Source organism: Crocuta crocuta, unplaced genomic scaffold (genome assembly GCF_008692635.1).
Source record: "Crocuta crocuta isolate KB4526 unplaced genomic scaffold, BGI_CrCroc_1.0 scaffold306, whole genome shotgun sequence".
In the NCBI taxonomy this organism is placed as follows: domain Eukaryota; kingdom Metazoa; phylum Chordata; class Mammalia; order Carnivora; family Hyaenidae; genus Crocuta; species Crocuta crocuta.
The window spans coordinates 1,095,250-1,108,502 of NW_027529630.1; the positions used below are offsets into that span (position 1 = coordinate 1,095,250).

Sequence of the window (13,253 nt, forward strand, 5' to 3'; positions counted from 1 at the left end):
ATGGCCTCGGCTGGGGGGGCGCCGGGCCCGGGGGGGGCGGGGCCCGGAGGCGCGCTGGGCAGCCCGGCTCCCGCCTGGTACCACCGCGACCTGAGCCGAGCTGCCGCTGAGGAGCTGCTGGCCCGGGCAGGCCGCGATGGCAGCTTCCTGGTCCGAGACAGCGAGAGCGTGGCGGGAGCTTTCGCGCTCTGCGTCCTGTGAGTGGGGCTGGGGCTCCCGGCGGGCAGGGGCACGGCCTCAGGTTCCTTGCATGTGTGCGGAGGGTCTGGGACACTGGGACGCCTGCTCCCTCCACGGTGGGGGCTTTGGATTTAAGTCGGGGCCGAGTAAGGATGCAGGGGGCACTTCCTTCCTGCTGTGTCTGGCGACACTTTCTGGGGCATGGAGGGCAGAGTATGTGGGGTCCTGCTAGCCAGGGTGGCTGTAATGGGGAAAAATGCAAGGAGTCTCTGGCAGACCCCCTCAGGCACCCTCCAGGAAGAAGGCGCGGGGGACGGGGGAGGATGTGTGGATGTGCGTTCCAGGGTTGTGTGCGGTTCTGTTTATACACGGATTGGGTGTTAGAGCGATAGGCGTAGAGGGAGTTGGGGCCAGAGAGACTGGATGCCCAGCAGCTTCCTTAGGGGTCCTTTTTGTGGCTCTACGACTGAAGTTGGGACCTGCCTGGCCATAGATGTGTAGGGCTGGGGGAGCAGAGTGGTGGTGAGAAGAAGGGATGTGAGGCTATATAGGTCTGTGTCATTATTTCATCAATCAATGGGCGCGTTTATGTGCCCTGGCTCTGGGCCCCAGTCCTGAGCATCCTGGCTGCCCTAGCCCTAAGCTATGGGTGCTGAATGTGGAGCCAGACTTGGCAGCTCTCTGAACGGATCTCATCCTGTGCCTGTACCCATCAGCTGTGTGTGGCAGTGGTGCTGGGTGAGTTTGGTGGGTTTGGAGTCTTCTCCCTGAGCTGTCTCCTTCGCCCGGTGGTCTGATACTAGGTGGGCTCCTGTGGGCCTTGTTAGGATCTGGTAATATTCCTCAGCCTTGTGAACCTTCCTAACCCCCCATCGTTCTGTCCCTTACCTCTCTGTTCTCATTTCTTTGAGGGTACGTTGGCATAGACCAGTGGTTCTCAATTGGGGTTTATTTTACCCCTCAGGGACACTTGGCAATGTTTGGAGACACATTTGGTTGTCATAAGTGGGATATAGTGCTACTGGCATCTAGTGGGTAAAAGCCAGTGATGCCACTAAACATCCTAACATGCATAAGATAGTCTCTCACAACAAAGAATTATGCCATCCAAAATGTTAGTAGTGTTGGCACTGAGAAACCCTGGCCTGGACAGTGGACCTGAAGAGGAAGGGGTCCCCTAAATCTTAGCTTATTTCTCACTCTGACACCCAGGAGGAGAGACTAACAAGGGACAGCTTCGGGAGATGCATATCACAGAGTCCTGCCTCCCAGCCCCCTCTGAGGCATACCCCCTAATTAGAGAGGGGAGGGAGGCAGGTGCTGGGTCAGCTGTTGAGTGGGAGGGGAACAGCTGGGCCTGTGTCTGGGGGAGGAACATTATTGTCCCAGGAGGGGAGAGTCCTGACTCCATTGCCAGGGGAGGAGATGGGTGGAGTGAGGGTCTGTCTGTGTCAGGGACTTTAGCTTTGCCAGCTGACTCTGGCTCCTCCCTGCATCTCAACAGCCTGGGGATGGGAAGAGGGGTCAGAAATGGGATAGAAGCCTGGCGGTAGGTGATGAGAAACATCATTGCTTACCTGTACATGGGTAACATTTCCAGACGCACCCCTGCCCCAACAGGCACAGGCAATCTGACAAGTGGGCCAGGATACAGGTACTAGGCTCTACCCTGGCGTTCAGTCCCAACTCTGCCTTTTACTTGTTCTGTGATCTTAGGCAAATCACTTTTTCCTCTTTGAGCCTCTTCTGGGGAATGGGGTTGATGCTCATATCTCTATCAAAATGTGAGAATTAAAGGAGATCATATCTGTAGGGTGTTCAGTACCCAGCCTATCATACAGACAGAGCTCAGTTCATGGGATGCTATTGTTGTTATATATACAGACCCACAGTCCACAAACCAGTCCACAAGCAGACACCTGCACAGCATGTTGCCCCATCAGCAGCCAGAGGAGCGCCCAAAGGAGGCTTATTTGAGGGGGAGGATGGACTGTGGCCAAGGAGCAGGGTCTCCTCAAACAGGCATTTGGTCCTCTGGTGCCAGTGCCCGTCTACTGCCCAGCACATACACGGGCCCGGGTGGCTCCCTTGAGCAAACCTACCTGAGGTGTGGTTGCAAGAAAGTCTTTTACCCCCACCCAGTGTGGCCTGTGCTGCCCAGGCCTGGCTCAGCTGTCACCTGTTCAGCTGTTGATGCCATCTGTCAGTCAGTACCCCTCTTGCCCCTCCTCAGTCCAGGGCTCTTACAGGGCTGGGTCTTCCATAGGGGGACCCCTTGGGTCATCCCAATTTCCTGGCATCTGGGAAAGCGGGGCAGAAGCTGGGATGCTCTCATATTCCCTAGCAAAAATGGCCCTTGACACATCTGGCCCCAGCAGAGCCAGACACCCACATAAACACAGAAAGCAGGCACACACGTGTGTTAGCACATCGCCTATGCATGCAAACAAGAGGGTACCAGGCTTCTGAGGACTCTTACTCTGGCGGGGGGCCAGAGCTCGTACCATAGCCCAGAGGGGCTGTTTAGACAGCTGTGGAGGCCACAAAAGAGCTGCCTGTTGCTCCCGGGCCCTGTGGTGGGTGTGGAGCCTATGAAGGTCTGGGTCGGCGGGGGGGTTTGCCAGTCATTCCTGCTCTTGTTGGCAACACTAGCAGGCTAGAAGTACACTGGCTTCATCGTTAACACTGTGTGGACTGAGCAAGGGATTTTAGGAAAATGAGGCCAAGCCCGCTGAGGGCTGAGCCTGGTGGCAGGAGGAAAGGCTTGGGCTCAGACTCCAGCCTGGGGGGTGACAGATTCTGATCCCTGCTTCATCATCAGGTATCAGAAGCATGTGCATACATACAGAATACTACCTGATGGAGAAGACTTCCTGGCTGTGCAGGTAGGAGCTTGGTCCCTGACCCCTGACCATGATTCCAGCCTGCGGCTGGCTGATCTTTCTTCTACCCTTGCTTGCTCGCAGACCTCACAAGGTGTGCCCGTGCGCCGCTTCCAGACCCTGGGCGAGCTCATTGGCCTGTACGCGCAGCCCAACCAGGGCCTCGTGTGTGCCCTGCTGCTGCCTGTGGAGCGGGAGCGAGAGCCAGACCCACCGGACGACCGTGATGTCTCAGGTACTGCCCACTGTGCCATGTACATATGCCTTCTCGGCTCCTTCCCTGGACACCACCTGCTTCTACCCTTCGCATCTTCTCAGCCTGCCTCCCCTAAAGCCCCCTGCCCCTAACCATGATGACAGGGCCCTTTACCCCGCCTCTGTGGAAGTCTGTGATAGCCACAGCATCCCCCGATACTTCACTGAGCATGGGGAGGCCCAAATGGCTGCCCCACTGACTCCTGTCCACAGATGGGGAGGATGAGAAGCCCCCGCTGCCCCCGCGCTCTGGCTCCACCAGTATTTCTGCCCCCATGGGGCCCGGCAGCCCCCCAGCAGTCCCTGAGACTCCCACAACTCCAGCTGCTGAGAGGTAAGACCACAGCCCCCTACACTGAAGAGGAATTCCCTTTTTCCTCTGAGAACTGTCCTCATCAAAGGTGGAGAGACCTTCCCAGCCCCCCACTCTTCCCCCAGGGACGGTCATCCTATCTCAGTCCCACTGGTAGACGTCCTGATTTATGGTGCTCTGATTGCTACCAGAACCATCTCCTCTAGGGATAGGGTGGCAGCACTGGGACAGGGTCAGCAGGCTCTTCACCGGCTTTTTAACCCCTTCCTGAAGTACTCCCAATGGGCTGAGCACTGTCTCGCACGAGTACCTGAAGGGTAGCTACGGACTGGACCTGGAGGCTGTGCGAGGCGGAGCCAGCAACCTGCCCCATCTCACCCGCACCCTGGCCACCTCCTGCCGGAGGCTGCACAGGTACCTGGGGCCCCAACACCACACACACAGCCTCTCCTCTGACCTGTCCTCACCTGCCCCCTTGCTGCACAGATGCCCTGACCTCTGATCTCTGGCCCTGAACGGGGAGCCAGCCGTTGCCTCCTGACTTGTCCTCACCTGAACCCTTGTATCCTCATGGGAGAGGCTGAAGCTGCACACTCGGCCCGCTTCCCCATACTTGGGTCGGAGCAGGGAGTTCTGACCTACTGTCTCCCCTAGTGAGGTGGACAAGGTCCTGTCGGGCCTGGAGATCCTGTCCAAGGTGTTTGACCAGCAGAGCTCTCCCATGGTGACCCGGCTTTTGCAGCAGCAGGTGAGATTGTGAGGAGACCTGTGGGGAATGGCTCATCTTTTGGGGCTGGGTGGGGGATGTCCTGCAAGGTGGCTGCATGTCACAAGCCTTAGTCTTTTTCTGTGCAGAATCCACCGCAGACGGGGGAGCAGGAACTAGAGAGCCTGGTGCTGAAGCTGTCCGTGTTAAAGGACTTCCTGTCAGGCATCCAGAAAAAGGTAGCCTTAACCCTGACCCTCTGACCTGACCTAGCAGTCCCTGAGTATTTGCATGGGCCTAACTGCTCTCAACCCTGAATCTACAGTTTCGCATTGGCCCCAACATCAGCTGTGTCCCTCCTGGCCCCAGCTTTCAGCATATCCCCTGACCTTGCCTGCCCTTCCCCACTCCAGGCCCTGAAGGCCCTACAGGACATGAGCTCCACAGCCCCGCCGGCGCCGCTGCAGCCGTCCATACGTAAGGCCAAGACCATCCCCGTGCAGGCCTTTGAGGTACACGGTGTGGTGTCAGGTGGGGCCTCATGGGGCAAAGAGCAGCTGGAGATGAAGGGTGTGTCACCTGCCCCAAGGTCTTTTCAGCAGCCAACACACCTCCTGACCTGCAGGTGAAGCTGGATGTGACCCTGGGTGACCTGACCAAGATCGGGAAGTCCCAGAAGTTCACGCTGAGCGTGGATGTGGAGGGTGGGCGGCTGGTGCTGCTGCGGAGACAGCGGGACTCGCAGGAGGACTGGACGACCTTCACACACGACCGCAGTGAGCCAGGGACCTGGGTGGTGGGCAGGGCGGCCTCCAGGCCTTGGTACACAGGCCAGTGTGACCATCCTCCATCCCCTAGTCCGCCAGCTCATTAAGTCCCAGCGTGTCCAGAACAAGCTGGGAGTCGTGTTTGAGAAGGAGAAGGATCGGACACAGCGCAAGGACTTCATCTTTGTCAGTGCCCGGGTGAGCAGCATGTTGGGCTAGGCCCTTGGGGACCGCAGGGTTCCCTGTGGGATGGGAAGAGAGGGAACACATGGCCCGTCATCCCTCTTGGCAGGAGTGGGTCTGATATGGTAGAGAGTATGTGTAGTGAAAATGGGTGGGCTGAAGGTGGAGTCAAATGTTCATTCAGTGAACATTTATTGAGCACCTGTTGTATGCTTGAGTATTGGGTATGTATTGGGCCCACAGGCATGACCTCATGGGACCTACCACCTACCAGGGGCCTCCCCTAACTGGTTGATGTCCCCCCCAGAAGCGGGAGGCCTTCTGCCAGCTGCTGCAGCTCATGAAGAACAAGCACTCGAAGCAAGATGAGCCCGACATGATCTCTGTCTTCATAGGCACCTGGAACATGGGTCAGGCCCAGGCTGGGGCTGGGATGGGAGAGAGGAATAGCTTCAGGTCAAGGGCCTGACCGCCCCCGTCCCCTTCACCTCCAGGAAGTGTACCACCTCCGAAAAACGTGACATCTTGGTTCACATCGAAGGGTCTAGGAAAAACCCTGGATGAAGTCACAGTGACCATACCCCATGACATCTATGTCTTTGGGACTCAGGAGAACTCAGTGGGCGACCGCGAGTGGCTGGACCTATTACGTGGGGGCCTCAAGGAGCTCACAGATCTGGATTACCGCCCGGTGAGGGGGGTCATCTTGCCCAGTTCCCTCCCTCCCCACTCCAAACTTTCCTGCTTCACCTCATGGGTGACCCTGGGGAGCACAACTTCACTGGCACCTCATTTGGCTTTGTGAATTGCCACCTTACCTCGGGAAATGAGAAAACTGCCTGGTGAGGGGGCACCTCCCCAAGTCTTTGCCCTCATTCCGTATTCACCTGAGACCTATTCTCTCATATCTCAGTCCATGACTCACCTACCTCCCTGGTCCCTGGGCAAATCCTTTAAGAGTCTAACCAGAGTCCTTCATGCTATGGAAATGTGCTGTGTTTCTCTCTGGCCCCTCAGGAAAAAGGGGTGGCAGAGACCTTCCTATACTATGAGTGACAGAACAGTCTATAGTATAGGTGGCAGTGGGAGGGGAATGTGGACAGTGGCCTCAGCTGACCCCAACCCTCTACCAGATTGCCATGCAGTCACTGTGGAACATCAAGGTGGCTGTGCTGGTCAAGCCGGAGCACGAGAACCGAATCAGCCATGTCAGTACATCCAGCGTGAAGACTGGCATCGCCAACACCCTGGGTGAGCAGGGTGGGCAGGGTCCCTCTGTCCACACCTCCTGCTTCCTCTCTAGCTCACAGTCTCCTCCTTTTGGTTGGTCTCAGCTTTCTTACATAGAGAGGCCCCCCCTTTTTTTTAAGTTTATTTTGAGAAAGACTGAGTGAGCAGGGAGGGAGAGGGAAGGGCAGAGAGAGACCCCAAGCAGGCTCTGTGCTGTCAGCATGGAGCCTGATGTAGGGCTCAAACTCAAGAAATGTGACATCATGATCTGAGCTGAAATCAAGAGTCAGAGGCTCAACTACCTGAGCCACCAGGCAACCCTACAGAGAGCCCTTTGTAAAGCATATTCATATTCTAAATCTAGGAAGCACCTCTAGGAAGGCAGGGCCAGGATAATTACCTCCATTTCATAAGTGATAAAACAGAACAAAAACCCAAAAACCATTCAGGCCCAGAGTCACTGAGTGACCTGTCCAGGGTCACACTACTAGTACATGGAGGAGCCAGCAGAGTGCCCGGGCCTCTTGGTTTGTGGTCCAGTGCGCCCTCAGCATAGATTCTGCTCAGAATCTGCAGGTCTTTTCAGTGTCACCTTTGGGATCCCCTGTGATTTCCAGGGGCTTTGTCTGCACACGCAGAGAGACTCAGGCCATCCAGATGGGCTGCCGTGATCTGTGTGGCACCTCCAGGGTAGAAGGGGATGTGTTCAGGGGCCTGCCTGCCTCACAGCCTCTGGGGAGGGATTGGGAGAATCTTCCTGCTGCTGCTTCGAGGGCCAGAGGGGAGAGTTGGGAGCCCTCCAGAGGTGACACAGGCCGCCTTTTCTTGCTTGCCCTGACAGGAAACAAGGGGGCTGTAGGCGTCTCCTTCATGTTCAATGGCACCTCATTTGGCTTCGTGAATTGCCACCTTACCTCGGGAAATGAGAAAACTGCCCGGTGAGAGGGCACTTCCCCAAGTCTTTACCCTCATTCCCTATTCACCTGAGACCTATTCTCTCTCCCATATCCCAGTCCATGATCCACCTACCTCCCTGTCCCCAGAGACCCCCTTCTCCATTGTCCAAACTCAAGACTGCTTTGTCTGTCCCTGACTTTGATCTTGTTCCCAGCTATTTCCTCTGTCCCTAGGCACCCTGATCCCTACCCCGTACCTGACCCCAGAGACTTACCTTTCTGCCAGTCCCTGGCACGTGACCCTGGAGGCTTCCCTGTACCCCCACCGTAGGCGGAACCAGAACTACCTGGACATCCTGCGGCTGCTCTCACTGGGTGACCGACAGCTCAGTGCCTTTGACATCTCCCTGCGTTTCACACACCTCTTCTGGTTTGGGGACCTCAACTACCGCCTGGACATGGATATCCAGGTGCAGATGGGGCCAATGGTGACTGATAGGGAAGCTGGGCTGGGGGCCAGTTGGGCTCCCACCTCTGTCTCTGGCTCAAAAGGGAGTTTTCAGTCTTTGTGTCCTCACCACAGGAGATCCTGAACTACATCAGCAGGAAGGAGTTTGAGCCCCTGCTCAGGGTGGACCAGCTCAACTTGGAGCGTGAGAAGCACAAGGTTTTTCTTCGATTCAGTGAGTGTGGGCCTGGCAGGAGATCTCTAAGGGATGGGGTCTTTACGATACCCCTGGGTCTTCAGGGCTCTGGTCCCCACTTATTCCCTGCCTTTCCTAGGTGAGGAGGAGATCTCCTTCCCACCCACCTACCGCTATGAGCGGGGTTCCCGGGACACCTATGCCTGGCACAAGCAGAAGCCAACTGGGGTGAGTGAAGGGAACCGGGCAGGGTTGGGGGGGTAGTGCTTGGGAGACTCCCCTGGGCTGTAGTGAATCAAGAGTATGTGTCTGGTCAAGGGTCTGGGCAGTTACTGTTCCAGCTTCTGTGGTCCCTCTGAGGCCTTAGGGGTGATCTTGAGTTGCAAGGACCCAAAAAGAGTGGTGGGCCTGGGGCCTGGTGTGGGGGGAGTGTTGGGCCTCATCAGCTCTGCAACTCGGGGGTGGGGCTCATGCTGAGCAACCCCAGCTATTGAACCTGACCATGCTGCCATCTGCTGCCCCAGGTCCGGACCAATGTGCCTTCATGGTGTGACCGGATTCTCTGGAAATCCTACCCTGAGACCCACATCATCTGCAATTCCTATGGTCAGAGCCTCCTGGACAGGGTGATGGGCAGGCCTGGGTGATCACTGTCCCGACTCTGCCCTGGCTTTGGGAAGTGGGAATGGAGAGTAAAGAGCTTGTCCCTGAGCTTACATTCCTATCCCAGGTTGTACTGATGACATCGTCACCAGCGACCACTCCCCCGTGTTTGGGACATTTGAGGTTGGAGTTACTTCTCAGTTCATCTCTAAGAAAGGTGACTATTCTGGATGTGCTTGTGGGTGGGTGGGCACAGGTGGTGGCCTGGGGATGTGCACAGGTTTGAATATATCTGTGTGTGTGGGTGTTTGGGTGTATACATGGATGTGCAGGAATGTTTCTGAATATGTACTGTATGAGAGTGTCTGTGTGCCTGGGGCATCATGGGAAGTACATGCCCATGAGTGTGTGTATGTTTGTGAGTATAAACGTGCATATGTGTCTGTATTTGCCCGGAAGCATATTTGCCCGCTGAGTGTGCCTGGTAGTGTGGGGGACTGTTGTCAGGCCATCCCTGCAGCCTTTCTCATTCCCCAGCCCTTTCTTGGATGGTCTCTCATTCTTGGGTTGTCTGTTTGCCTTGGTCCATGGTCTGGGCTTTGGGGTCTCCCCATTGGTTGCTTGGGATGGGAAGGCCTCTCCTGGCCTTCCTTCCTGGGGCCTCTCTTCCTGCTTTCCCAGGACCCCTGATTTCTTTCCAGGGCTCAGTTTCTGTCCTGTTCCTCCTGTCACCCACTCAGCCCTCCTGACTGTCTTCCTCTCTTTACCCCTCAGGGCTCTCAAAGACTTCTGACCAGGCCTACATTGAGTTTGAGAGCATTGAGGCCATTGTGAAGACAGCCAGCCGCACCAAGTTCTTCATTGAATTCTATTCCACTTGCCTGGAGGGTCAGAGGCGGGACCAGGGCTGGGTGTGGTCTGAGAAGGATGGGTGGGGGGTGGGGGGCCTAGGTGCCCAGAGCAGTCAGCCCCCTGGACAGGGGGAAGGGAAGCTGGGAGGTGGCACTCAGTCAGGTATCCCCCACCCTCACCCCAGAGTACAAGAAGAGCTTTGAGAATGATGCCCAGAGCAGTGACAACATCAACTTCCTCAAGGTGCAGTGGTCTTCACGCCAGCTGCCCACGGTAAGGCTTTTGGCAGGGCCTGGGCTTGTAGGTGAGGGCACAGGGAAAGGTGCCACAGAGCATGTCCACATATGTGTGTGCAGTGGGGGCTGGGCATGAATGAGGATGAGGGCATTTGCTTTACTGAGGGGTGTGGGACCAGGTTGCAGCTTCATTCATTCGTTCACAAACACTTTTCGAGTTTTTGCTAAATGTCAGGTCCTGTGTTAGCCATTGAGGATGCAGAAAATTAATTACAAAGCTGTTAAATGTTACGAAGTGCCCATGTAGGGCTGTGTCTTCTGTGTTAAGGATTTGGGGTCTTTCCTTAATAGATGAGTGGGAGTGAGTGTGGACGCACCTATGGGTAGGGGTGAGTGGTGTCAGGGGCAGGTGTTCCTCACTGGGTCTCTCTGCTCGTTAGCTCAAGCCAATTCTGGCTGACATCGAGTACCTGCAGGACCAGCACCTCCTGCTCACGGTCAAATCCATGGATGGCTACGAATCCTATGGTGAGGGGTGAGGGGTACCAAGGGGCACAGGAAGCCAAACAGAGCCCTAGAAAGATTTGGCAAACTGCTGGTTTACCCCATCTGCCCTTTAGGGGAGTGTGTGGTGGCACTCAAGTCCATGATTGGCAGCACAGCCCAGCAGTTCCTGACCTTCCTGTCCCACCGCGGCGAGGAGACTGGCAACATCCGTGGCTCCATGAAGGTGCGGGTGCCCACAGAGCGTCTGGGCACCCGTGAGCGACTCTACGGTGGGGGCTCCACTGGGAGGGATATGGGGCATGATATGGGGTGGTTTGGGCAGATCTAGTAAGGGAGGACTGAGAGTGTGGGGAGGGCATGGTAGAATCCCTGGAATATTTGGAAGTTCTGCAGCCCTGGCTAGGAGTGGGGCTGCCCTGAAGAGTAGCTGGAAAGAGGCTGGTAGGCCCAGTGGGTATCTAGGGTCCAGGACCCCAGGTCCTCTCTGAGTCGCCTTTCTCTTCCTCTCTTTCTCTTCCAGAGTGGATCAGCATTGATAAGGACGAGGCAGGAGCAAAGAGCAAAGCCCCCTCTGTGTCTCGAGGCAGCCAGGATCCCAGGTGGGCTGGGGTTGTGCTGGGTGTCCCATGAAGGGGTACCCCAGGGCTTTGGGTCAGCCTCTACCTCATCTCATCCCTGTACACCCCCGGCAGGTCAGGGAACCGCAAGCCAGCCCCCACAGAGGCCTCTTGCCCACTGTCCAAGTTATTTGAAGAACCAGAGAAACCACCACCAACCGGGAGGCCCCCAGCCCCACCTCGAGCTGCTCCCCGGGAGGAGCCCTTGACCTCCAGGTGAGAGAAGGAACCTGTTATCAATTGACCTTACCTATTGCTATGCTTGGCTCTCACGGCCAGGCTGGGGATCATTTGCTGCTTGAGTGTTCTGATGTCCCATGGCCGGGGGTGCTGGGGCTCTACACCTGTGGCCACTCTGGCCAGCCAGGCCCCCCCTTAGGTGTGGCTCTCTCTGAATTCAAGGGAGCACAGTCAGCCTTTCCTCCCCATTCTGCCTTAAAAAATAGTTGTTTTTGCAACAGTCCCCTCCACATAAACAGATTCAGCTGAAGCTTTCTGTTTGGCCTCGGCCCAGGATTTCCCTCGGTGCATTCTGTGGACCACGGTCCTACAAGATGCCCTATTGGAAATGGGTTTGTGAAATGGTTCTTGCTAGATTCTTTTCTTAGATAGTTCCAGTGCACATGAGTGTTCGCAAAAGCTTTGAGCATGTGGACAGGAAGGAAACTGTTTTTCAACTCTGTTGAATATAGTTTCCCAAACTTAACGGGCCAGGAAACTTCTTTTCCACACAGTAACTATTAATACCCCAGGGAACTAGCGCTCTGTGGCTCATACTCTGGGAAAGTGAGGCTTACTTTCTAATTATATCCAATTGTCAACTGAACTTCAATAAAAGCTGCTAGGTACGGTTTGGTGCTTTTTCACTCATCTTCACCTGTTACCAGTCGCCTTGGTTTTATCCTCAGGCTTGAGTAAAACTAACCTAAATTCCTGGGTAAGATTCCTCAGTAGACTGGCCTCAGATGCCTCCAGAGGCTTTCAAAATCTGGCTGGTCATTCCCATTAAAGGCCTTCATTGCCCTGACTTCTGGCACCTGTTTTCACTGATTACCCTCTGAGAATCTTAGCAAGTAAGGCAAGGAAGTTTAGGGATTACCTGTTCAACTGCTATCTACTGGATTTTAGAGATGAAGACACCCAGGGCCAGAGAAGGAAAGTGATGTGTTCAAGGTCTCATGAAATTCTAGGACCAGGGACCCACATCTCCTGACTCCCAGTCCAGTTCTCCTTCCACTACACCCATTACCTTCACGTTGGTGTCTGGGTCCTGACTTAATTATCCTGCTCCCAAATGCAGGTTGAAGGCAGAGGGGGCTCCAGAGCCGGAAGGGGTGGCACCCCCCCCACCCAAGAACAGCTTCAATAACCCTGCCTACTACGTCCTTGAAGGGGTCCCACACCAGCTGCTGCCCCCGGAGCCACCCTCGACTGCCAGGGCCCCTGTCCCACCTGCCACCAAGAACAAAGTGGCCATCACAGTGCCTGCTCCACAGCTTGGGCGCCACCGGCCACCCCGTGTGGGAGAGGGGAGCTCATCAGATGAGGAGTCTGGGGGCACACTGCCCCCTCCAGACTTTCCACCCCCACCACTGCCAGACTCAGCCATCTTCCTGCCCCCCAGCCTGGACCCTTTGCCAGGGCCAGTAGTCTGGGGCCGCAGTGGGGGTGAGGCCCGTGGCCCACCACCTCCCAAGGCCCATCCAAGACCCCCACTGCCCCCAGGTCCCTCACCTACCAGCACTTTCCTGGGGGAGGTGGCCAGTGGGGATGATCGCTCCTGCTCGGTGCTGCAGATGGCCAAGACACTGAGTGAGGTGGACTATGCTCCTTCTGGGCCTGGACGGTCAGTGCTTCTGCCAGGCCCCCTGGAGCTGCAGCCACCCCGAGGACTGTCCTCGGACTATGGCCGGCCTCTCAGCTTCCCTCCACCTCGCATCAGAGAGAGCATCCAGGAGGACCTGGCAGAGGAGGTGTGTGGACAAGGGGTGGCTATCTGTGTGTACCTGAGGTGCTATTCTTGTACTTCACCATTCAGCACTCAGTAGTGTCCTCTCTGTCTTGAGCTGGGCACCCGGGAGTTTGGGAGGGAGGGGGCACATAAGTCAGCCCCAGTTCTTGCCTCTTTCCCTAGAGCACGTGGTAGAAAGTGGCTGTCTGTAGGTGGTTCTCTGTGTGGGTACCCTCAGTGCTCCCCTTGACGTGCCCTATTCCTTCAGGCTCCGTGCCCGCAGGGCGGGCGGGCCAGCGGGCTGGGCGAGGCGGGCATGGGCGCCTGGCTGCGGGCCATCGGTTTGGAACGCTATGAGGAGGGCCTGGTGCACAATGGCTGGGACGACCTGGAGTTTCTCAGGTGGGGGCGGGGCTGGAGGCGGATTGGGT

The 13,253-nt window shown here is 56.4% G+C and overlaps 1 protein-coding gene across 2 annotated transcripts in view; it reads left to right on the plus strand.

Annotated features, from left to right (window-relative positions):
* INPPL1 (inositol polyphosphate phosphatase like 1) overlaps positions 1-13,253 on the plus strand; it is a 14,663-nt gene continuing 1,410 nt past the window's right edge. Inside the window, exons 1-27 of one of the 2 annotated variants that reach the window (XM_077762227.1) lie at positions 1-197; positions 3,002-3,065; positions 3,147-3,297; positions 3,531-3,651; positions 3,904-4,044; positions 4,285-4,378; positions 4,486-4,575; positions 4,750-4,848; positions 4,962-5,112; positions 5,195-5,301; positions 5,594-5,696; positions 5,781-5,977; positions 6,420-6,537; positions 7,358-7,454; positions 7,744-7,882; positions 7,996-8,095; positions 8,196-8,284; positions 8,581-8,662; positions 8,787-8,876; positions 9,434-9,547; positions 9,696-9,784; positions 10,188-10,275; positions 10,368-10,523; positions 10,775-10,853; positions 10,947-11,087; positions 12,172-12,844; positions 13,091-13,224. In XM_077762227.1, the coding sequence (XP_077618353.1) occupies positions 1-197; positions 3,002-3,065; positions 3,147-3,297; positions 3,531-3,651; positions 3,904-4,044; positions 4,285-4,378; positions 4,486-4,575; positions 4,750-4,848; positions 4,962-5,112; positions 5,195-5,301; positions 5,594-5,696; positions 5,781-5,977; positions 6,420-6,537; positions 7,358-7,454; positions 7,744-7,882; positions 7,996-8,095; positions 8,196-8,284; positions 8,581-8,662; positions 8,787-8,876; positions 9,434-9,547; positions 9,696-9,784; positions 10,188-10,275; positions 10,368-10,523; positions 10,775-10,853; positions 10,947-11,087; positions 12,172-12,844; positions 13,091-13,224 (3,704 nt within the window). The remainder of the gene's footprint in view (positions 198-3,001; positions 3,066-3,146; positions 3,298-3,530; positions 3,652-3,903; positions 4,045-4,284; positions 4,379-4,485; positions 4,576-4,749; positions 4,849-4,961; positions 5,113-5,194; positions 5,302-5,593; positions 5,697-5,780; positions 5,978-6,419; positions 6,538-7,357; positions 7,455-7,743; positions 7,883-7,995; positions 8,096-8,195; positions 8,285-8,580; positions 8,663-8,786; positions 8,877-9,433; positions 9,548-9,695; positions 9,785-10,187; positions 10,276-10,367; positions 10,524-10,774; positions 10,854-10,946; positions 11,088-12,171; positions 12,845-13,090; positions 13,225-13,253) is intronic. The other variant, XM_077762228.1, reaches the window with a different exon arrangement.